This window comes from Monodon monoceros, unplaced genomic scaffold, assembly GCF_005190385.1.
Source record: "Monodon monoceros isolate NGI ecotype Baffin Bay Population unplaced genomic scaffold, NGI_Narwhal_1 Super_Scaffold_5, whole genome shotgun sequence".
Taxonomy (NCBI): domain Eukaryota; kingdom Metazoa; phylum Chordata; class Mammalia; order Artiodactyla; family Monodontidae; genus Monodon; species Monodon monoceros.
Genome location: NW_021703782.1, coordinates 100,909,852 through 100,933,668, shown reverse-complemented (window position 1 = coordinate 100,933,668; position 23,817 = coordinate 100,909,852). Strand labels below are relative to the sequence as shown.

Genomic DNA, 23,817 nt, shown 5'->3' with positions numbered 1-23,817 from the left:
TGGAGGGGGAAGAGGACGAGGAGGAGGGAGAGGAGGAGGGAGAGGAGGAGGGAGAGGAGGAGGGAGAGGAGGAGGGAGAGGAGGAGGGAGAGGAGGAGAAGAAGGAGGGGGCGGGGGCCTCTCCAAGTTTGTCGGGACCTTCTTCCGAGACCGCGGCGGAGGCAGCCAGGGAGGCCAGGGCTGCGCACCGAACGGGGCTCGGGGCGGGGGCGGGGGCTGCGGCTGGGACCGGGCCCGGGGCGGCGGGGCCGGCGCCTCCGCTCTCCTCCAGCTCCTGCTTCAGCCTTTGCTCCCGCTGCGGCCGTGGCCCCCCTTGGCGCGGCTCTCCGCGCTGCGCGTCCGCTGAGCCCGCCGCTCCCCGGCCCATGTACTGGAAGCATGAGAACGCCGCCCCGGCGCTGCCCGAGGGCTGCCGGCTGCCGGCCGAGGGCGGCCCCGCCACCGACCAGGTGAGCGAGCGAGAGAGCGAGTGGGTGAGTCGTCCGGGCCGGGGTGGGACAGGGGCCGAGACCCAGCCGGGCCGGGCCGGGTGGCGGGCGGCCGCAGAGCGGAAGGGTGCTGGGGTGCGCTTGGGAGTGTGTGTATGTGAGTGTGTGAGCATGCAGGAGCGCGAGGGGGGGTCGCGGAAAGCGGGAACACATTATGCAAATGTTGAAGGAATTTCTCAAAAAGCGATTTAGCAAAGACACAGGCGAATCAAGAGGAGGCGAGGCGGGTATTGTCCGTCTGAATAGGCGCTGATAGCGCCAATGCGCCGGGGGTTGTGCGGGCGCAAGGCTGAGAATCTCGGCGCGGGGCCGGTCCCGGGCGCTCCGAGGGGCTGGAGGGTGCTTTTTCCCCTTCTTGGACGTCTCCGTTTTCTCTTTTTGGTCCCGTTTCGGCCCCGATCTAGCCCCTGTTTTGCTCTGGGTTTCCCTCCGACTGGCCCGCGAAAGGCGCCTGAATCCGAGTCGGTATCGCCGCACCGATTTCGCCGCGCGCGCGGGGTGGACGGGCTGCTGCTCCCAACGCTCCCGGTTTTATTTTCCTCAAGCGCCCACCCCCCATCTCTTTCTTTTCTTTCTTTCTCTCTTTTCTCCTTTTTGCATTTTGTGTCGAGAGGAGGAGAAGGGAGCGAGAAAGGGGGTGGGTGGAGGGAGAAAAAATTCGATTTTTAATTACTACCATTAAAAAATCAAATTTGCAATTCTTTGGGCGGCCTGATGGATCTCACTGATTGACAGTTGGAATTGACACTCTGGCTACCTCTTATCTTGGGCATTCACGACAATTTCTAATTGCAGGTAGTTTGTATGTGTGCGCGTGTTTTTTTTCCCCCTCAGAGGCTTGTATTGCAAGGGAACTAAGCGATTACTTCAAGAGCCACGGGTTAAGTGCAGGGAGAGGGGGAGAGAGAGGGAAAAAATCCAATCCAAATTCAAATTGCTTCATTAGAGAGACACCGCTTTTGTGGGGAAGGGCTTTAAATGCCCACTACAAAGTTAGGACTCATTGTTCCGCGCCGGTTTATATAACAGGCGCGGGGAGGCGCTGGGCTCTGGCTGCGCGGAGCCAGTTCTGCAGCCGCCGCCGCCTGCGTTCCCTCCCCCCTCCCCCAGGTGATGGCCCAGCCAGGGTCCGGCTGCAAAGCGACCACCCGCTGCCTTGAAGGGACCGCGCCGCCCGCCATGGTGAGTTCGTTCGGCCCTGCTTTCGGTCCCCGGTCTCCCGGCGGCCGGGCCCTGGGGAGCTGACCCGGCTTTCCGGCCCCGAACAGCTGCCCGTGCGCTGGGGGACTGCCGGAGGGCGCCGCCCCTCTCTGAGCCTCGGTTTTCTGGCCGGGAATGGGAGCTTTGACCGCTCCTGGCACCTAGGAAGCGCGTGCTAAAAGTTGGAGCCGTCCTGTCCTCTCCAGTAGGCCCTTCCATTCCTGTCCTGTAGCCCGTGGCTTGTCGTTTCGGGGGCATTTCGTTGTTAGTTGGTTCGCTGAGGCCCCAGATTTGTCTCCGAGGCAGCAGCAACGCTGGGCACCTGGCTTAGCCCTCAGCTCAGAGCGCGGCTCTCCCTCTTTCCCCACTGCAGGCTCAGTCGGACGCTGAGGCCCTGGCAGGCCCTCTGGACAAGGACGAGGGTCGGGCCTCTCCCTGTACGCCCAGCACGCCATCTGTCTGCTCACCGCCCTCTGCTGCCTCCTCCGTGCCGTCTGCCGGCAAGAACATCTGCTCCAGCTGTGGCCTCGAGATCCTGGACCGATATCTGCTCAAGGTGAGACAGGGGCGGAGTGTTGCGTGTGTTGGCGGGGTGTGGGTTGCAACCCAGAGGACTGCAGGGAAGCGATGCCGGCGCCAGGTCCACTAAATTCGAAACCTGGCTCATCCCTGCCTGACTGCGTGGCTTCGGGCAAATCGTAGCGTCTCTCTGCGTTCCCGGGTTCCTGTCTGAAAAATGGGCAGAGTTGATTTCTACCTCCCTGAGTCTGTGTTACAGAGGAAAAGTGGGGAAGTCCCATGTACCTTCAGAGCTCTGGCGTATCTGTCTGCAAATGGGGCCGGGGAAGCTGGGGCCGGGCGTGAAAAGAGGCCCGCGCTGAGCCGCCCCCCATCTCCACCCCCTCCCCAGGTCAACAACCTCATCTGGCACGTGCGGTGCCTCGAGTGCTCCGTGTGTCGCACGTCACTGAGGCAGCAGAACAGCTGCTACATCAAGAACAAGGAAATCTTCTGCAAGATGGACTACTTCAGGTAGGCTGCGGCCGCTGGGCCAGCAATGTCGCCGCAGGCAGGCCACCGGCGCGCGGAGGCCGCCTTTGCGACGCGCTGTCTCTGGCTCCGGAGCCCCCGTGTCCCGAATGCTCTGGCGCGCCGCGAGGGCCCAGCCCACCGGCTCTCAGCGCCACGAACCAGGAGCTCCAGGCCGAGCGCGGGTGCCAGCACAGGTTCGGGCCGCTGATCGCCTCCGGTTGCTGTGACCCACTCGGGTTTGGTCGCGTCTCTGGCTCGGTCTCGGATCCTGCCCGAGTCTCAGGCTCAAGTTCCGACTTCCAGCGCGTTGGTCGAGCTCTGATGTCCCCGTCTTGCCCCGATCCGCTCGTTTCCCAGCCGACCTGGCTGCATCTCCGGTGCGCTCCGGCTCTGGGTTCCAACCCTACTCCTACTCCAGCCAAGCCGGCGTCTCTCCCGGGCAGGACCCTGAGCTGGGCTCCAGACTCTTGCCCTGGCTCTGGTCTCGGCTTTTACCCCGGCCGGGTTCGAGGCTGGATTCGAGTCTGGTCCGGCCCCAAGCACTAGCCTCGCATCGGTCTCGGATCCGAACCCATATTCAAGCTCATCGATCTAACTCCCGACCTCGGTCTCCGGCTCCGCCTCAACTCAGACCCCGGCATCGCTCGAGTATAGTGTTTCGAGTCTGGGTTCTGCCTGCATCCCAGGTGCCTGTTCCAGTCCCAGCTCCGTCGTCGTTTCGGGCCCCGGCTTCAGCCTCTCTGGGGTCTAGGCTCTGACTTTGGGCCGCCGGGACAGGAAGGGGGAGTCGGGCGCCGTAGCCAGGGCCCCGAGTAGGATCACCCTGGGCTGCGCTCTCTGTGCCGCGGTGCCGCGTCCCCGCCGCTCAGCTCTCAACAGCAGCCCGGCTAGTCCTCCCGCCACTTCTCCGTCACTTGCGCCTGGCTTCTCACCGCGCAGCTCGGGCCTGACCCGGTCACGGGGTCGAGGTCACTGCGAGGTCAGAGGAGCAGCGGCTGCCGGCTCGATCCCGGCGGGAAGCGTGAAGCAGGCCTGAAGCCCGTCCAGCAGGCCTACAGAGTCCAAAGAGAGCAGAGTGAGATTGGTTCCTGGGCCGCACGCCTGTTCCCAAGGGCTTTCTCAGGAAGTGGAGAAAGCTACTCCCCTATAACCACCACCACCCCCTTCCCCAGTCCGCCGACATCCTTCCCATCCTTGCCTCGGAAGAGGTCATGGCTTCAGTCTTCCTGGGAAGACCCCAGCCCCAGAAAGATCCCCTGAGTCAGGGGATGCAGTAGAAGGCAGTGCCGCCCCCTTCCCCGGCATTGAGTCTCTGGGAACTTGGAAAGAGAGGACCTTGAATCTAGGAAGAAGCTAGCAGCATTGGGGGCTGGGGTACTCTAAGGAAACCTTAGGAAGCCTGGTTCGAAAAATGGACTCTTCCTGGTGCATGGCTGTGAGCGGCAGTGCAGCTGGGGTGTGCATGGGGAGGGGCGGCTCTGCCAGGTGGCCTGGGACTCATGGGACTCAAGGATGCTTGTGTGTCTGTCTTGTCCGGATCTGTGCAGTGGTGCTGGGGGAATGTGTCACTGAGCAGGGTGAGGGGTATGCGGACAGCGTAGGTGTTCCTTTACAACAAGCATTTGTCTTTTAGTTTATGTGTGAGTGTAGAGAGTGTGTGGCTGTGTGAATGTCGGGACCGTGTGTGTGTGCGCGCGCGCGCGCGCGCGTGTGTGTGTGTATGTGTTGTGCAAGGTGGTCAGGACAAGTTCACATCTGGACTGGGATCTGGAGGTGAGCAGGTGAGGGTTCTGAAATCCCTTCATTCCCCATCCCGCCACACAGCCCTCCTCTGAGGGGGCATTTCTGCTTACGGCCTTAACCCAGGCATTGGGGGCTCAACGGTGTGAGGTGAATGTGGATTTGTGGGTGTGGATGTGGGCTGTGGTGTGTGTGTATGTGAGAGCGGGCTTATCATTGTGTGGTGTGTAATCAGAGCGTGATGTCTCCCCTCCACTGTCCCATCTGACACTTAGCTGGCCAGGGCAGGAGAGGGAGGTTGGGGTCCCTGTGTAGCCAGTGCCCTGCTCTAGGCCTGACTCCAGTTGGTAAAAAAAAAGAAAAAAAGAAAAACAAGCCAGCTACTCTTTCAGGGCTCCTTGGGTTCATCAGCTATCCAGGGACACAGCTGAGGCCTGGGAAACCCAGCAGACCTCTTCCCGTAGAGTAAGGCAGGCCTGGCCCCCTCTCCTTGCTCTCCTGGTGGGGACAGACCTGCCACCCTGTGAGCCACATGTCTTTGCTGCAGCTCCAGCCCCAGCTCATGCCCAGGCTGGACCAAGCCCCCGTGGTTGACATGCTTTCCTAGACCTTCAAGGCTTAGTCAAAACTCAGATCCTGATCTCACTGTTCAGCACCTCACTGCGGTGGGGTGGGGAATGGGATGTCCAGCTGTTGTGGAGACACAGAGACCAGGCTCCACCAGGCCAGCCCTGATCACTGTGTGACCTTGGGCAAATCCCTGCATCTTTCTGTCCTCAGTGTCCTCCTACCAGGGTTATCTCTCTGAGCTGCCAAGGAGGCCAGTGAAGGGAGGAAGGCTCAGTAGAGGCTCCCTAAAGTGTAGGTGCTATGGATGTCACCACTGTCACCATTGGTGACAGGATTCCAGACATAATCCCCTAATGGCATTTCCTCAGGGAGTCTGGGGAGCAAGGATGGGGATGGGCCATTTCTGGGCTGCAGGTTCTGAACGCTAATCCTTTTCCAGCAGTGACAAGAGCCCCCAAAGCAAAACTAAAACAGATTTTTGGTTAAGAAAATGGAGCGAATAAAAGCTCACATTCCTTGGGATGAGAGAAGAATTGTGGCTCTTCTGATCATTTCTCCCCCAGCCAGGTCTCCCTGCAGGCATAACTCATCCCTGGCAGCCCCACCTGTAACAAAAATAATAAAACCCACAGAAAGGGAGAGAAAAAAGCAGGCGGAGTGCCAGGCAGGGACTACTGAGTGCCCGGCGTGGCAGCCCAGGCTCTGGGCGGCTGCTGTGAAGGAACCCCTCCTGGAGAGAGCAGGAATGGGAGCACGGGAGACAGAGCCCCCTCTAGAGCTGGGGCTCAGGGAAGGGCTGAGCGCTCAGATCCTCTAGCCCTCTGTTTCCTGAAGCCCAAGGTCGAGAGTCTGATGGGAAGTGGACTGGAGCGCTCACCCCAAAGAGAGGCCAAGATCTCTGGACAGGATGCAGGGAGGGAGGAAGTGGCCAAGACCCCCTGGAGGGGGCACTGGTAGCTTCCGAGGTCCTCTGGCTCTGGTCTTATTCCCCAGGGAAAAGTTTCCTCTCAGTTCTATCCCCTATCTTGCCCCTCCTTGACACTGGCCTGTAGACCCCTCTTCCATCTCCTTTGGCAGAGCTGGCAGCGTTGGGGACTCAGGAAGCTAGAAGTTAGGAAGGCACTCCAAGCTCATCGGGGCAGGAGGCTGCAGAGCCTGGGTGGGGAGGTGGTCCAGGGGTCCAATGCTGCTCCTGGCTTTGCATTGTTGGAAGGGATTGGTTTTCCACTGGCTGTGTGTCCTCAGTGAGGTCGCTGGACCTCTCTGCCTCAGTTTCTCCATTTGCCATCCAAAGAGAGACCTCACCAGCCTTTGTGGCTTCAACCAGATTCCCACCTCCCCTAACCCCCTGAGTCCTAGCAGAAAAAAAAAAAAAACTACCACCAAGAAAATGTGTATTGCTTTTAATTTCTTCACTTTTTTTGGTTTAAGACTGTTTTTTATTTTCTTCCAAGAAGTGAAAGAAAAAAAAAGTCCTGGGGGGAAAATAGCGTTCCTTTCTGGGGCATTCATGTCTCCACTGCCCTCAGCAATCAAAACCCCAGACAGCTGCCTCCTGCCCACCAACCTGTGGCCGCTGCCCCCCAAAGGCAGGCATGGACTGGTCTGCAGTGCCCTTCAAGCTCCTGGCCTCCTGAAGCGTCTTGCCTATTGTAGAGTGGGGGAGATGATGTCCTGAGAGAGTGGAAAGTGCTGTGCCCCGGGTCCCACCAGCGAGAGAGTGGAAGAAGGGACCAGACAGGGACGAGGACGCTGTCAGGAGACTTTATGGAGCTCTTCTCTAAGCCAGGAACTGTGTTAACCCTTTACATCTCATTGTTTTATGTCATTGACTCCTCAGATTCCCCCTGTGAGTAGGCTACTATCATAATCCCTACATTATAGGAGGGGAAACTGAGGCCCTGAGTGGTGAGGTCACACAGCTAATAAGCGGCAGAACTGGGATAAGCCCCGGGGCTGCCTGACTCACCATCCCTGTGTCTAGATACTCAATACTCTTCTTCTATAGCCGAGACATGTCAGCAGCCCCCCTGTGCAAGGTGGGGCCCATGCAATGGCAAAGGCCACCTCCCCCCACCCCACCCCCACCCCCCGTGGCCCTAGGGCTCCCACAGGGAGCACCTGCTGTGCTGTGTGACTCTCCATGGGTGGGCCCTGGGAGTACTAGGGCTGGAGTGAAGTGACCTCAGAGTCCCAGTGACTGGAGCAACTTTGCCAGGATCGGGTCACCAGGGTCTCTAGCCCTCTTGCCTCCTGACCATGGGAGTGGGGAGTAACGGGTTAACTGCTTCTCCTTGTGTTTATGCGGGTGGGGTTCAGAGAGTGCCCCGGGCTGGGCCTGGGAGGGGCCCTACCTACTGCTGTCCCCAGCTTGGCGCGAGACACTCAGGGCAAGCCCGAAGCCTTCTTTCCCTCCTTCTGCCCCGAACCCAAGCTCAGACCTCGGACTCCAGCAGGAGAACCCCACCCCCTCCCCCGGAGCTAGGGTACCCCGGGAGGTTCAGAGCTGGGAAGCCGCCCCCCACCGCGGCAGAGAGCAGCCCAGCGGCCGCCAGCTGTTGGGGGACAGATGTTGGGGGAGCTGAGAGAGGCGTTCGGGGAGGGGCCTTGCGCTGGGACCTCCGAGGAGTGGGCCGTTTTAACCTCTTAGTTGCTGGTTCTGTTGTTTCTGGCTGCTTCTCCGAATGGTTTGCCGGGAAGGGGAGGAGCAGAAGGAATAGGAAGGACTCCACCTCTGATCCCCCCCAGTTTGCTTCATAGCCTCGCTCTAAGGCCCTCAAGCGAGCGTCCTGAACGCAAAACAAGGGACGCCTGGTTTGAGTGGCACCGCCTTGGCTCACTAGCTTCTTAATTAACATTGCCCTTCCCACTCTGAGCTTCGGTTTCCTCATGCAGAAAAGGGGTAGTTTAGTAATGGGCAGGGGTCGCAGTGAAATTCCGATGGGCTCTTTCGTTGAGGCTCATTCACCCAACCAATGACTTCCGAGCTCTTACTCGGTATCCAGGAGAGGTAGGCCGGGGGAGCGAGCCTGACTTGGTCAATGGCGCACACCTCCCTCTGCGGAGCCACTAGCACCCAGATGTCTCCGTTCCCTGCTCCGGGGAGAGAGGGCAAGGCGGTGCGCGTGGCCCACTCCGCTCCTTTCAGCAGTTACCAGGATGCGCAGCCTCCGTCCAACATCTCTCCATCCTCAAAGCGCCTCTGTGCTTTGAGCCTTTGCCCCGTGGCGCGCGCGGGGACCCAGGGAGGGGCGCGCACAAGGCTGGGGGTGGCGGGCGATGGCCGCGCCCCCTAATCGCTTTGGCGCTCCCTTCGCAGCTTCCGAACACCCCTTTCTTGAAGTTTCGTTGTCTCCGCCGCCGATTTCGCTGCTTCCGGAATCCGGCGGCTCGGGCCTCGCAGCCCGCCTGGGAAGGAGTCTGTCGGTTTGTCAGAGCCTGGATCTGTAAGCCTCCTCGTGCCCCTTGTTTGTGCCACTGACCCCTTCCCCGGGTGGGGGACACGCTTCAGGAGCGGCCCGAAAACTGCAAAACGACCCCCCAACTTCATCCAAGGATCCAGCGGGAGGATGATTTCGTTGACTGGGCGGAGACACGGCGAGCGCACGGAGCTCCTAGAGCTGGGGACAGCTCCTGGCATTTAGGGTGACACGCGGAGGGTGAGAAAGTTGCTGACAGGTCGCTAGCGGCTTCCGCCTCAGAGCAAGGGGATGAGGGCACTGTGAGCCGCCAACGTAGGCGCAGAACGCGCCCGGGCGTCGGGGCTCGTGGAGCGGGAAGATCAGGGATGCGCGGGGAGTCTTGGATGCGTCTTGGCCGAGAACGAGGCATCCCGCAGAGCCAAGCGCCAGGATCCGAGATGTTACACTCTGGCTCAGCGCACTGATCCCGGAACACGACAGGCTGGAGACGCAACGGCTCCTGCCGGCCTCTGAGGGCCCGGACCTTCGCCTCCCGGCCCTTTCAACTCCCTGGGAACGCACTCCCAGCTTACCGGAGCCTGAGGGTTCCTATGCCTTGCGCGCGGGAGTTTCCAGGTCCCAAGGCCCGGAGTGGGGATTGCGACTTGGTCAGACCAGGCCCCTTTCCTGTTCATACACCGGGATTCAACTCTACGTATCTCCCGTCCGGCTGCTTTCGCAGGTTCTAGGGGTTCTTTTTGCACTTCGGAGGGGACCTCAACCCCTGCCCCACATTCCGTGTGGTCTTGGCGAAGTCACTTGTCCACCTTGAACCTCCGATTCCACGTGTGCAAATTGGGTGCCAGAGTCCCCATTTCACGTGGTTGCGGCGAGGGGGATGCAAAGAAAGAGTTGCGCCCCAGGACGCTGGAGCGCAGCGAGGGTTCTGCACCCGGTTGGCCCTTCTTCCTCCCTTCAGAGGCCCGGAAGTTCTCCCAATCCTGAGCCGGACCTCGGAATTTGGGGTCGGCCCCTCGGCGGGAGGAGGCTCCGGTGGGCAAAGCGGTTTCCTCTCCTTTTTACTGAGAGATTGGGAACGGAGACGGCGGGCTGTGCCGGGGAAGCCGAATTTCCGGGGTCGGGAACCACTTCTGTCTGGGAGGCAATTGACCGAACCCGCAAAGGTGCGCAGCGCTGCCTGAGCGAACCGCGCCGCCCGCCGACAGGGTCTCCTAGGGCTCCTTGTCTGACAGAGCGGCATGGCACTGGGGGTACGTCTAGAGCCGGGGCTGGCAGAGGCCTCCGCTCTGCTGCACTCAGTTCAACCCGAGACCGTTTATTCAACCGGCAGTTGCTTGCATCTGCCAAGGCAGGCGAGGCTGTAACCAGGGCGCATTTGCTGGGCTGGTTCCTCCACGCACTCAAACGCATTTCCGAGTGCTCTTTTGGGTGGAAATGTGCCTCTGGGGACACAGAGGCAAATCTTCTAGCTCCTTTCCCAGGAATGCCAGGGGTGGAAGGGAGAGCCAAGAAACCTGACATTTACAAACCGGTGTGATCATTGCTGAGAAGGTGGTGCTGGGAGCTGTGGGACTGGGGGTGTGGGGGGGGGGTGGGAAGAGGGAACAGCCTGTGCGAAGGCCTGGAGTGGGAAAGTGCTTCAGAGGGGGCCATAAGACCTGGAACCAACCTTCCACTGTAGCTGACTGGGGCTCATGCTTGAGTGTAGGGTGAGGGATCTTGAGGAAGGTTAGGGAGGAGAGGAGCCAGAGAGGACGTGGTCTGTTGAGCTTTGTAAACTCCCAAGGATCTTGGACCAGATCCTGAGGGTAGAGTGGAGCCACCAGAGGATTTTAAGCAGGGCAGCGGACAGGGTAAAGTGTGCATGCTGGAAACTTCCCTGTAGCCACTATGTGGAGGATGGGTGTGGAGACTGGCAGCGAGGGGCGCATGGTGGGAGCCTGGTTTAGGAGGGCAGTGGTGGCAGTGGCGAGGAGGCGGTGGGTCCCAGAGATACTTAGGAAAGGGAACCAACAGTGCCTGATGATTGGCTGGATGGGGGATTGAGGAGAGGGAGGAGCGTATGATTTAGGTTTATGAGCTTGAGAGGCTGGATGGGTGAAAGCACCGTTCCCTGAAACAGTGTGCACCAGAGGAAACTGAGGCCCAGAGGGTCCGGACAGGGTCACAGAGTGAGTCATTCACTTCAAGAACAAATTTTCCCTGGTGCCCTGGGGACAGGCCTTGGGCTGACTTCTGGGACAGGGCAAATCAGACTGCTGCTTCCTGGAGGGGCTCCCAGTCTGGTGGTGGAGGCAGCCACACCCAAATAGCCACACCACAAAGGGGGAGGGAGAAGGGGAAGAAGCAGAATCAAGGAAGGCTTAAGGGAGAGTGGGGCATTTGATCTGGGCTTTTTTGTCTTGTTAGAATGACACAGGACTCCAGAGTCTGGGACTAGCTGGTTACGTAATAGACTACAAAGCACTAAACAAATAGCCGTAGCTGCTGTTGTCACCTAGTTCAGCTCAGGGCAAGGAAAATGAGAACTCAGAGAGGTTAAACAATGTGCCCAGGGTCACAAAGCTAGTAAGGGCATATCTGTCTATGCTTCCAAGAAACTCTGAGCTTCTCTACAGCTGGGTTACAGTTTATTCATCTCTGGAGTCATACTGGCTAGGAGTTCTCTCCTTGCAAGCTGTGTGACCTTGTGCAAGTTACTTTACCTCTCTGGTCCCCATTTCCCTCATCTGCAAAATGAAGATTACTTGGGACGATCAGCATAAAACACTTAGAATCTTGCTGGGCAAGTGGTTAAGTGCTCATAAATCTGCCTATATTATTACTACTATTAAATTTTCCCTAACACTTATATTTTAATGAGCAGGTTAATACTATATACAAATGTTAAGTGATCATTGAAGAAAATTTGGAAAACTCAGAAAAGCACCAGGAAGAAAATAAAAACCACCTACCAGCTTGCCTTCTAGGTGGGACTTGGCTGCAGGGGGTGGTGAATCCAGGCAAAGGGAAACGCACGCGTGAAGGCCCTCAGGAACCTGGGCACGGCCGGGCCACTAGGATTTGGATGGCCTGTCTGAGCCTCGCCACCCCCTCCCCTTCGCCCCCCACCCCCACCCCGTGTCCTTCAGCCGATTTGGGACCAAGTGCGCAAGGTGCGGCCGACAGATCTACGCCAGCGACTGGGTCCGGCGGGCACGCGGCAATGCCTACCACCTGGCCTGCTTCGCTTGCTTCTCGTGCAAGCGCCAGCTGTCCACGGGCGAGGAGTTTGGCCTGGTCGAGGAGAAGGTGCTCTGCCGCATCCACTACGACACCATGATTGAGAATCTCAAGAGGGCCGCCGAGAACGGTACCCAACCCGCCCCGCCCCGCCCCGAAACTGGCTGCCCCTCGGCTCCCCAGCCTTCTCTGACCACCACCCCCAGCACCCCAGGGACTGCCCACACTTCGCTAGAGCCAGTTGCCCCCTTTATCACCTGCAGGCAGCATGGGGGTGGGGCTGCACACGGATCTGGCCGCTTCTGGCTCCACCATTTGTTTGAAAGTTGGAAGTCACAGCCGGTCCTTGCAAATTATGTTTCCTAATCTGTAAAATGGGGCTGATGGTAGGACACCTCAAAGCTAGATGAGCCGATGTGCTGTGAAGCCGAGAGGCGCTCAGTGAACCCTAGAGATGATTCTCATAGTGGGGCAGCCTACTCCACCTTTGGACAGCTCTGGTTGGCCCGGAGGCTCATCCCCTCCAGTTTCCTGGAACAAGGCTTGGGCCCGTCTGCGAGAGATGAAGTGACCCTCTTCTCCCAACTCCCACCGCAGCAGCTACAGGCCAGAGATTTGGGGGTGGAGACCCAAATTTGGGGGTCCGGAGACCCAAACTTCAGGTTTGCTTCTGGCGTGTTGTGCTGACATACAAAGTTTCCTTTTCTCTCTGGGCCTCAGTCTCCCTAGTTTCAAGATGGATATTGGACTAGAAAGATCCCTAAATCTCTTCTGGCTCTGATACTGTGATTTCCCAAGACAGGCTCAGAGACAGGGTCCAGGTCTTCCTGGGATCATGGGGGCTGAGTCATAAAGTGTCTGCCCCGTCCCCAGTGCCTCTGAGGAGGAACTAGTCTAGACGTCCCCAGAGTGTTCTTGGCCATGGCCACAGCAGATCCATCACTTTCTCCAGCCAGGATCAGGGCTGAGTGGGTCTAGGTGGGGAGCAAATGAAGCTGGGGTGCTCTGAAGTTACCTGCAAGTAACTGGGCAAGTCAGTTGTGGAGCTGGGATGGAAGTCCAGGAGTTAGAGGTTCCCCCACACCATGGCTCAGGAGTGACTCCAGGCTCCTTCCATACCTGGACCAACCGGGACTACCCCTAGTCACAACCTTGCCAATTACACTCCAGCTCTCACAGTCAGGCCTGACTCCAGACTCCTACCACGCAGGGAACCTGAAGGCTTATGGTCTCAGGACTCCTTTACTGACCAGCCCTCAGTTTTGGCTACTGGTTCACTTTTTAATCTTAAACACACACATGCCCATTATAGAAAATTAAGAAAAGATGGTTAAGCAAAAAGAAGAAAATAAAGACCACTTCGAATGCCACCACCCCTCATATTCTAGTGTCTATCTTCCCAGATTTCGTTCTATGTCTGTATGTTGGAGTGTTTGTTTAGTGTTTTTCCTAATTAAAAAAATTATGAACAGTGGTGGAATTCCTGGAGATTTTTATTTTCTTCTTTGTGCTTATCTGAATTTTCTGAGGTTTTGGCAAGGAGCATGTTATTACCTTTGCATTGCAAAAAATGAGGTTCTAAAAACTAAAATGGGAATACATCTAGTGTGATTATAAAAGTAATGTAAATGGAAAGAGAATAACTAACGTATACTCCAGTTAACAAAGTTAAACCTTAGAGAAATAAGGTGATGAGACACGTGATTGTTGAAAAAACTTCAAAAGTTGCAGAAACATTGAAAGTAGAGTCTTCATAATTGCACTCCCTCCTGCTAACACTTTGGTGTATATCCTTCCAACCTTTTTTGCTCCCATCCGTTTTTACAAAATTAGGATCACAGTTCTGTAACCTGCCTGCTTCCCATCTCCGCCAGCCCTTGGTTTCCCCAGTTTATCAAGGAGGGAGCCCAATTTGGGGCGCTAGAGTCAGCCAGCTGTCAGAATACCAGTCGAAAGGTCCAGAGCTGGGATTTTCTTCTCTCTGAACCTCAGTTTCCTCCGCTGTAACACGAGGATAATGTCGCCCGTGCTCAGGGCTGTGAGACATAAAGGGCACACCGAAAGAGAAGCGTCTGGTACTGAGCAGACGCTCAGAAGTGGAAGCCCCTTCCCCAAAGACTGAGCTCAGGGACTAGGACCCTGGGATCCCCCCTCCCAGCCCACTCCGCTCCCGACACTTCCAGGGACCAGCTCCCCCCACCCCCGTCCTTTCCAGGCTGCCACTAGAAGAGATGGGGACGCGTGGTCAGCCACTTCTGTCGCCCTCAGGGAACGGCCTCACGCTGGAGGGGGCAGTGCCCTCGGAACAGGACAGTCAGCCCAAGCCGGCCAAGCGCGCGCGGACGTCCTTCACCGCCGAGCAGTTGCAGGTACCTTGGCGGGCCGCGAGTGGCCGGGTGTGGGCCGGGCCTCGGAGTGGGCGGGGCTGAACGGGCCTCCTGACTCCGCCCCTCTGCCGGACCCGCGGGTGGCGGGGAGGGGCTGTAGCTGTCTGGGGCGTGGCCTCCGGGCCGGAGCCTCTGATTGGGCCGGGGCCTTGGCGACCTCGGCGGGCTCGTGCCTCACCGCCCCGCGGCGCCTGGCAGGTTATGCAGGCGCAGTTCGCGCAGGACAACAACCCCGACGCGCAGACGCTGCAGAAGCTTGCGGACATGACGGGCCTCAGCCGAAGGGTCATCCAGGTGGGGCCGGGGGTGGGCGGGGCCTTCGGGTCTGGGGCGGGGCCTAGGGACCTTGGGGGTGGGCCCTCGAGCGCGTAGCTGGGCTGCGGAGCCGCGGGTTCGGGGCGCACGTGGCCGCCCTTCCTCAGTTGGCGACGAGGCAGTCCCTCCTGGGGTCCCCCGGCGGCGCGTCCGACTCTTTTCCGCGAGGCTGAGGCTGCTGAGGCTGTCGTTCCAGGTGTGGTTTCAAAACTGCCGGGCGCGTCATAAAAAGCACACACCACAGCATCCCGTGCCGCCCTCCGGGGCGCCGCCGTCCCGCCTCCCCTCCGCCCTGTCCGACGACATCCACTACTCCCCGTTCAGCAGCCCCGAGCGGGCTCGCATGGTCACCCTGCACGGCTACATTGAGAGTAAGTGACCGCCACAGCCTGGTCGCCCGGCCTGTGGGAGAGGGGGGTGTAGATGAGCGCTCGTGGGCGGCGGAGGCATGGGGAGCCTCGTGCGTGCAGACGAGGGTTCCGCAGTCCCTCGGACCTAGTGGTTGTGGAGAGGAGTCAAGTGCCCCGGCTCTGCCTTAGAGGGACTCGACCCTTAGTAGAGGCAAGCCATTAAGCCGTTCAAAAAATATTGGTACTTTCCAAACATCCACTCGGTGCCAGGCCCCGGGGACTAGGGAGAGAAAAAGATGGCTAAAGTCCTGTCCTGGGGAGCCTGGGTTCTGGTGGAAGAGACATGGAACAATACGAGATAGATGAGCGTGTGGTGTTAATTGTGGTGATTCCTGTAGTCAAGATGCTGGCTGGGAGTGTCTGGAGATGTTGCCTATCAGTGGGCTGAGACCAGAAGGATAGGTAGGAATTAGTGAGACACAAGGAGTGGGGAAATAGGGGTGCAGGCAGCAGAGGAACCGAATGTAGGCAGAAAGCGTGGCATGGGTGCGTTTGGGGTTGCAGAAGAAAGCCAGGGTGGCAGGAGTACCCAAGGTTGTGAGGCCGTGGGCAAATCACCTGACCTCTTTGAACCTCAGTTTCCTCATCTGTAAACTGGGACATTAATAATGCCTACTTCACAGGGTTATGAGGATCCACTCATGTGTTCAGTTAATATTTTTTGAGTGCCTTCTGTGCCTTCTGGGATACAACTGAAAACACAACAGACCAAAGCCTGTGTGCTCCCAAGGCTCACGCTGCAGGACAGGAGGGGGGGAGAGAGAATAAATGAATAAAGGGTGGAGGGCAGGCATGTCAGTGGGGACTGAGCACTGTGGTGGAGAGGGGGTGGCAGGTTGTGGTGGAGTGACCTTCGAGCAGGAACCTGGGGGAAAGAGAGAGAGTAGGCTTGTGCATTTCTGGGGGATGGACATTCAGTGAATCTGCTGTTGAGCAGGTGCTTATCACAGATTTTCTTTCCCTTTGAGGTTGTTTCTATTGATTGTTTCCTCAAAGCTGGGCATGACCAGAAATATAGCAGTGATGACAACATACCCACAAACTCAAACCCTCCCTCTCTGGCTCCAAGGGAAAGAGAAGGGAGGTCAGGGAGAGCACAGCTGTGCCCTGAGTCCCTGCCATGTGCCAGGCACTGTCCTACCACATGTTTCTAAACATCACCATCCCATTGTACAGATGAGGAAACCAAGGGCCAACAGTAAGTTAGTGGGAGCCAGGTTCCTTAATGATTGAATGTGGGCTTTAGCATCAGACTGTGGGGCTTCGGATCCCGTCCCTGTCACTTACTAGCTGTGTGACATTGGGTAAGCTTCTTAGCATCCTTGAATTCCAGTTTCCTCATCTGTAAAAAATGAGGACAGTAAGAATCCAAGCCCTTTTAAACAACGGAAAGAATACGTATCTCAAAGCAGCGTTGCAAGCATCAAACGAGATCACTGACTTAGCGTCCTCAGCATTTAGTAAGTGCTGGGTGAGTACTAGCTGCCCTTGTGGTGGTGGCAGTGGCTCTGGTTGGTGGCGCTGAGAGTGTAGAGCCCTGCTCACCGCGCCAGGCTGTCAGTTGGGAACAGTGTCTCTTTGTTCTGTTCCATTTCTGAACCATCTGCTTAGTAGGAGGGACTTTTTTCCCCCTTTCTTTTTGAAACAATGACATGTTCAGGCTGCAGAGAGCCCATTGATGATCTAGTTCATCTGTTAAAGGAGCCAAGGACCAGGGGCTCTCTAGGTACCAGGAGTCTGGGCCACCAGCCGGCACTTGCTGTGGAGTTGGTAATGGATCTAGGTGGCCCTGTGGGGAGTGGGGCCATGGCCTCGGGAGCTGTGCCAGGACTCTGCCCACACAGTTTGTCGGCCAAGTCTAGAACTGTCTTGGACACCTAGAGAAGGGGCTGAGGTACCCTTTCCTTTTCCCCTTAAGGCGAACCCAGCTCAGGGCAGGAGGCATCAAGGGTGTTTGGACCTGCTGCCTCTTGCTGCATGACTGAAGGTCACCCTAGCACTCTTCTTCGCCGTTCACTAAATTCACAGGTTCCTGAGTTTCCCGGAGACTTCGAACTTGGAATATGATAAAAAAACTTTGGAATCAGATTCCAGAAATATGCACACACGCAGTTTCCCATGTAATCTCAGGCTGTTTGTGGACCCCTAAAACCCCCCAGGTTAAGAATCCCCCATCTTATACAACCACCTTATTCTACAGACGAGGGAACTGGGGCTCAGAAAGGAACAGTGACTTGTCCTAAGTTACATATCAATTGTAAGTCTCTGTACAAAGCTCTTTCCCCTCTGACCAAAGAGGGTGAAGTGCAGAGAAGAGCAAGGCCATAGACTTCTCCACTGTAGTGGTAAAGAGGCTGAAGCATGAGAGATTTGGGTCAGACATAAGGATGGACTCCCCCCCACCCCCGCCACCGCCATTTTAGATGTTGTACAGAGACCCATTCAACAAATTAGATGCCATGCCTCATTCTAGATCCTGGAAATCCACAAAGATCTAGAATCTAGAAAACAGACAAAAATTCCTCCCCTCATTGGAGCTTGCATTATAGCTGGCAAAGACAGATAATATCAAATAAAAAATAAAAATATACAGTAAGTCAGATGATGGTAAGTGCTAAAGAGGAAAAATAAAGCTGAGAAGGATGACAGAGAGGGTAGGGTTGGTGTTGGGTTGCAGTTGTAAATGGATGGTCAGGGAGAGCATCATAAAGAAGGTGACATATGAGTGCAGAGTCCTCTAGGGTGTGGGGGTAAAGCCTTGGTGATTCTTGGGAGATAAGAAGGTACAGTGCACCAAGGGAGGATTCTAATGGATGGGGTACAGCCTTGCGTGTAGGAGGTGTTCTGTACATATTCGTTTCTTTTTCTTTTTTTACTTTTTTAATTTCAATGTTGATTTACAATGTTGTGTTAATTTCTGCTGTACAGCAAAGTGATTCAGTTATATATATATCTGTATATATGTATATATACATACACACATTCTTTTTTTTATATTGTTTTCCATTATGATTTGTCAGAGAATGTTGAATACAATTCCCTGTGCTATCCAGTAGGACCTTGCTGTTTATCCATTCTATATATAATAGTTTGCAACTGCTAACCCCAGATTCCCACTCCACCTCTCTCCCACCCAGCCCGCCTTGGCAACCACAAGTCCGTTCTCAATGTCTATGAATGTGTTTCTGTTGCACAAAAGTTCATTTGTGTGATATTTTAGATTCCACATATAAGTGGTATCATCTGGTGTTTGTCTTTCTCTTTCTGACTCACTTCACTTAGTATGATAATCTCTAGTTGCATCCATGTTGCTGCAAATGGCATTATTTCGTTCTTTTTTATGGCTGAGTAGTATTCCATTGTATATATGTACCACATCTTCTTTACCCATTCATCTGTCGATGGACATTTAGGTAGTTTCCATGTCTTGGCTGTTGTGAATAGTGCTGCTATGAACATAGGGGTGCCTGTCCATACTCATTTATGAGTTTGTTTATCAGTGAGCTAGACAGTTATCATGTAACACTTTATAGCTCATAAAGAATTTCACGTAGAAAAATGGTACCCTATTGAAATTTTGCCCAGGACCACCCAGCTGGTAAGTGGCAGAGGTGAAACTGGCCCCAGGCCTCCAGCCTACCGAGCCTGGGGCTGGTGGGATCCTGCATGGAGGCTGGGGGATGGGCTCCAAGGCATCCTCTCGTCCACAGGTCAGGTACAGTGCGGGCAGGTGCACTGCCGGCTGCCTTACACCGCGCCCCCCGTCCACCTCAAAGCCGATATGGATGGGCCACTCTCCAACCGGGGTGAGAAGGTAAACGGAGCTGGGTTGGGTTGGGTGGGTCAGAGCCACCTTGCCAGGAATGGCTTTCTGGCAGGATTCTCATCGCTGAGCAGGCACCATGCCACTTTGTGGCAGACCCTCTGCCCTGACACTCAGGCCCCCACTGTGCCCCCGAGGTAGTACTCCCTCAAGCAGGCGCCAGTGTGTTCAGCGCGCATGGCCAGCCTCCTCACAGCGCGCCCGCCCATGGCTGGCCTTCTCTTTTTCAGATTTGTGGATTTAGTTACTTTGCTCAAACTTGGCGGTCCTGAGGAGGGCTTATATATCACACACCACCCCGCCTCCCACCATCTCACGGGTTTCTCCTACTTCCTCCTTTGTATTCCTGTCTGTTGGGAGTGAATATCCCGAGCTGGTGGGGCCCGGGGACAGCAGGCCAGCCAGTGACCGTGGTCAACTGGTAAGGCCTCCTTTGTGGAACCCGATCTCTGGTTGTCTCAAGCATTAGGACTGGACACCCAGAACGGTGCTTGGACATCGCCCAGTCCAGTGGCTTGAAAGCTTTGTTTTAAGCCCGGGAACCCGTTTGTTTACTCTTTTCCATAACACAAGATGCAGATGAAAGGGGGTGGAGCTGCTCTGGGTGAAACTGCGGAGTGAGTAGGGCCCTCACCTCCGGCTCAGCTCCCAGACACTTCCCAGCGAGCCTTGAAAGCCACTGCTCTCAGACACCCTCTCATTTTAGAGACGGGGAAATTGAGGCCCAGGTGGCTCAAGGTCACAGAGCCTGAATGAGAACTTGTGCCTTGATTCGTTCACTCATTCAGCCGACATTCACTATGTACTGACTGTGCCCGCAAGCCCCGAGTCAGTTGCCAGGAGCACAGAGATGAGGAAGGCATAGTCCCTGCCCTCGAGGAGGCCAACAGTTACAACAAAGGGTGATCAAACTGCGACGCAGAGGCCAAGGGAGCTGGGGGGTGGGGCGCGGCTCGGGAGAGACACAGGAAGGCTTCCTGGACGCAGGCACGTCTGAACCTCAGAGTTCAGCCGGGAAGGCATGAGCCGCCACGGCTCTCAGGCAACCCAGAGCAATTCAGTGCTGCTGGCACACAGGCTTGGGAGGAAAAAGAGTGAGAGGCGGGGGCCTTGGGCTGCCAGGTGAAGGCGTGTGGACCGTGGTGGGCCCTGGAGGCCTCTTTTAGAAGCATCACTATAGCGGTCCTCGGAGAGGCAGGGAGCCCCGGGAGTCATTGGGTGTGCTGGGCCAGGGAGACAGGGCCAGGCCTTCGAGCTGAGTGCAGTCTTCATGTGCCTCAGCATCATTTGGGCAGCTTGTAGAGATGCAGATTTCCCAGCCTCGCCCCTAGAGAGCTGGTGGGGAGTTCTGGGACAGGACCCCGGGATCTGCGGGTGTAATACCCAACCCCAGTGATTTTGGCAGGCAGACAGGCGTGGGACTACTCCTCCAGGACAGCCCCTCTTACTCTGCCTCCTAATTAAACACCTGCTGTGTGCTAGGCTCTGTGCTGGGCTCTGTGCTGGGTACCGTGGGGAAAGTAGATGGTGCGGAGGTACGGACAGCCCAGTAGGACCAGTAGGTTTATAAGTAAATGGTAGTACATATTCAGCCCCACATCCCGCAGACCCCAGTGGCGGGTGAGCACGCCCCAGGAACGTCCCCTCCGAGATAGTCATACAGGAAGGGCTGCTTTTGGTTGAAGCACTTTCCACGTGTTGTCTGATGCCACCCAATCACCCTGTGGATATGAGGATGGCATCGTCATGGTAAAGATGAGGAAACAGAGGCTCAGAGAGGTGACACAGTTTGTCCGGGGATGCAGCAAGTCTGTCAGACTCTGAAGTCCGCCTGGTTCAGTAGTGACCTCCTTCTGTGCCGCACTTTACAGTTTACACAGCGCTCTCTCTGACCTCGCCCTTCACTGTCTCCCTAGGAGGATGACTATGGTTGATGCCATTTCATAACTGCAGAAACTGGGTCTCAGTCAGAGCAGCAGCTTGCCCAGGGTCACACAGTGAGCGTGGGTACAAGCTGGCCTCCATCCTAGGACTGCCTGCCTCGGAGCTGCCCCCGTCCTGTGGGAGGGTTTGTCCTGTCAGACCTGGCACCGGGACTGCAGAGGCGAGCTGGCGTGGTCCCTGTCCTCAGGGAGTGGGTGGGTGGCTTAGAGCAGGAGGCAGGCAGCCACATCCCAGCTTGACAGGGCAGTTGCGGTGAGGGATGCACGTGGCCTTCGAGGATTCAGAAGAGGGAGTGGCCAGCTCTCGGGAAGAAGCAGGGGACACGAGGAGCCCGTGCCGAGGCAAGGAGGCTTGGAGGGACCTGGATTTGAGGGATGGTGGGGGGTTTAGTGCGGCTGAGGCCTTGGGTGGGGTGGGAGCTGACGGGGTCACATAATGAAGGCCTTGCACCTTCAAGCAAGGGGCCTGGGCATTATCTGGAGGGGAGAGGGGAGCCTTGCAACAGATTAGGGCTGGGCTCAGCTCTTGGAGGGGAGCCCTCGTCTCCTGGTTTCTCAGCTAAGCCTGTGGTTATGTCTGGTTCAGCCTGAAGGATGAGCCGGTCTGGGGTCTGGCAGCTTTGGCCATGGAAGTTTTCTGGCCCCTGGGTTTGGCTGCTGAGCCAGAGTTTTTCTCTTGCTGGGCCATATCCCCAACTTCGTGTCCAGCGGCTCTGCAGAAAAATGTCTCCGCCTCGTCCATGACCTTCCGCCCTCTCACTGCCAGACCTTCCTGCCAGCGGCCAGGGACCTTTTCTGTCCACATCTTGCCAGCCTGGCGGGCTGTGTGTATGACCAGTCAGTGCAGAACTGCATGGGCTTTCTCCCAAGTCCCTCCGGGCCTGAGCCAGCCTAGTGAGGAGGAGACTCAGGGCCCCCTAGGGCAGCCCCCTGAACCCACTCATCAAGACCAGCACTGGCTTGGCCGGGAGAACAGTGCTCTGAGCATCTGGGGTAGCACCCTCCGCCTCCACCACATCATCATTTGGCCACACCTGCCTGTGAGCTTCCAGGACCACATTTTTTTTTTTTTTTTTGGTACGCGGGCCTTTCACTGTTGTGGCCTCTCCCGTTGCGGAGCACAGGCTCTGGACGCGCAGGCTCAGCGGCCATGGCTCACGGGCCCAGCCGCTCCGTGGCACGTGGGATCCTCCCAGACCGGGGCACGAACCCAAGTCCCCTGCATCGGCAGGCAGACTCTCAACCACTGCGCCACCAGGGAAGCCCCAGGACCACATTTATTCCCGGTCATGGGCCCAGATCCCACGGTTCAGAGCTTGGAAGGCTCTTAGAAATCAGGGCCCGGCCGTTATCGATCAGCTGGAGAGACTGAGGCTTATGGAGGGGAAGCGTCTTTCAGAGTCACCCCTCTTGAGAGAGCTTCTGTTCGGAAGAGTCCAAAGTCAGGCAGACATCCCAGAGACCAGAGGGGAGCACGGCCCAAGGTGGGGTGAGTGGGCGAGGCCGTGTGACGTGGGCTCTGGAGTCAGGCAGACCGGACCCCAGCTCAGCCACCTTTTCTCTTTGAGACCTGGGAACACACCCACTGTGTGTCAGGCACCTGGCGTGTCTGAGCCACCTGCCTGTCGAGGTGCTTGGCTGCATGAAGGGCTTGGCCTGTTGCCTGGTGCTTGGTAGGCACCGCTGGTAACTGTCAGGGTGGCCTGGAGAGGAAGAGGCAGTGGGTCTAATGAAGAGAGCTTGTTCTAGAGCCTAGGCCTGGGTTGCAGTGCTGGGTCCACCTCTTCCTGGCTGTGTGATTGCGGGCTCACTGAGTTTCACCTCCCCGGCCTCAGCGGCCTCCCCTGTAAAGAGGAGATGGTGGTGGGACACCCTCGTGGGGCTGAGGTGAGGCTCCTGTGAAATCATGCAGGTGTGCACTGTGCCCAGTGCCGGGTACAGTGCCCAGGAGACAGTTGCTGCTGCTCTTGGATTTCACCAGCTCCTCCCCATTCTGAGAGAGAGGTGTTGTCATCCCCATTTTATAGATGAGGAAACAGGCTCAGAGAGGGGGAGTGAGTTGCCCAGGGCCCCGCAGCCAGTAAGTGTCTGCGCCAGGATTTGAGCCTAGATGTGGGCCCTGGGCCCGCCTCCTTCTCCATGCCTTCGAGGACTTCTGGGGCGCTACCAGGTGGGGCAGGCCCTGGCTCAGCCCCCTCCCACGCCCTCCTCTTGCAGGTCATCCTTTTTCAGTACTAACGCTGCCGGCACTTCCGCATCTGAGCATGGGCGCCCGGCAGCTGCCCCTCAGCCGCTGAAATCCGGAGTCCGAGCCGCTGCCAGGGATCCACCCGCTCTGCCTCCACCCCCTCATCCGCCATCCTGCCCACCACGAGCTGGGCCCCTGGGCCTGGCCTTCCCCTCTCCTGCCGAGAACCAGAACCCGCCAGGAGCACCGCGGAGCCCTCCTCCCTGAAGGCAGAGCTCCCTGAAATTTGGAGCCAGGGTGAAAACAACAGCCTGTGTTTCCCATTTAGACAGGAGTCGTCTTCAACTTAAGCTGATTACAATAGCAAAAGGCCGAATTGAATCGCACGACGCCAACAGCCTTCCAATTTACAGGTTTTCTTTCCTCCCATATTGGCCTTTATTTACTACTTCCTTGGAACCATCTCTGAATTCTGAATAGCGGACAACCCCCAATGTTATCCACTCTGTTGCTTTTGTTTGGAAAACTCTACAGTGTTTGTGGGATGTCCCCAAAGGAAAGCTATGTTCTAATTTTATCATTTCCATCTGTCTGGTTATGTCAAGTTAATTCAGAGAGAGAAGAGACACTGACCAACCCTGAGAGGCCCAACAGGGCACAGATGGAGGCCTGCCCAGACCAAGAGGCAGGGGGAAAAGCGGGGGCCGGGGGGAGGGGGCGGGGCAAGGACCCCCATGGGTTTGGAGGCCCAGGAGAAGGATGCGACACACTGGACTGGGAGAAGTACTAGCCATTTTAAGGAGAGGACAGAGGAAACTCGGGGTGTGTGTCGGGGACCCTGCTTTCACCTAGTTATCCAGCATATGTGCAGGAGACATAGCAGAGGTGGTGTTTGATCTGTGTGGTGACATTTCTGAACGCTTGGACAAGTTAGAATTGGGGACCCTTGTTGGCTACTTGACTCCTGATGGGGGTGCTTGGGCCACGTCTTCTTTGGGGGGACCTCTCATGGGGGAGCTGGGGAACAGAGCCCAGGGAAAGGGCAGAGCTTTCACTCTGGACCCACCTCTGAGTAGA

General features: G+C 56.9%; 1 protein-coding gene across 2 annotated transcripts; it reads left to right on the top strand.

Annotated features, from left to right (window-relative positions):
- The first annotated feature begins 1,535 nt into the window (after window positions 1-1,535).
- Window positions 1,536-23,417, top strand: LHX6 (LIM homeobox 6). Of its 2 annotated transcripts, XM_029203897.1 has the most exons (9): window positions 1,536-1,670; window positions 2,062-2,244; window positions 2,599-2,720; window positions 11,584-11,804; window positions 13,943-14,043; window positions 14,260-14,355; window positions 14,573-14,747; window positions 18,497-18,600; window positions 22,770-23,417. In XM_029203897.1, the coding sequence occupies exons 1-9, from the start codon at window positions 1,602-1,604 to the stop codon at window positions 22,788-22,790; spliced, it is 1,092 nt and encodes a 363-aa protein (XP_029059730.1). In that variant the 5' UTR covers window positions 1,536-1,601; the 3' UTR covers window positions 22,791-23,417. The 2 variants fall into 2 exon arrangements, with proteins under 2 accessions (XP_029059730.1, XP_029059731.1); XM_029203898.1 differs by lacking the exon at window positions 18,497-18,600.
- The last annotated feature ends 400 nt before the right edge of the window (window positions 23,418-23,817 follow it).

Bases quoted from the DNA above. Each gene is read 5' to 3' on its own strand.
- LHX6 (XM_029203897.1), top strand. From the start codon at position 1,602: ATGGCCCAGCCAGGGTCCGGCTGCAAAGCGACCACCCGCTGCCTTGAA. The intron at 1,671-2,061 runs GTGAGTTCGTTC...TCCCCACTGCAG, and splicing joins GGACCGCGCCGCCCGCCATG to GCTCAGTCGGACGCTGAGGC. The intron at 14,044-14,259 runs GTACCTTGGCGG...GGCGCCTGGCAG, and splicing joins TCACCGCCGAGCAGTTGCAG to GTTATGCAGGCGCAGTTCGC.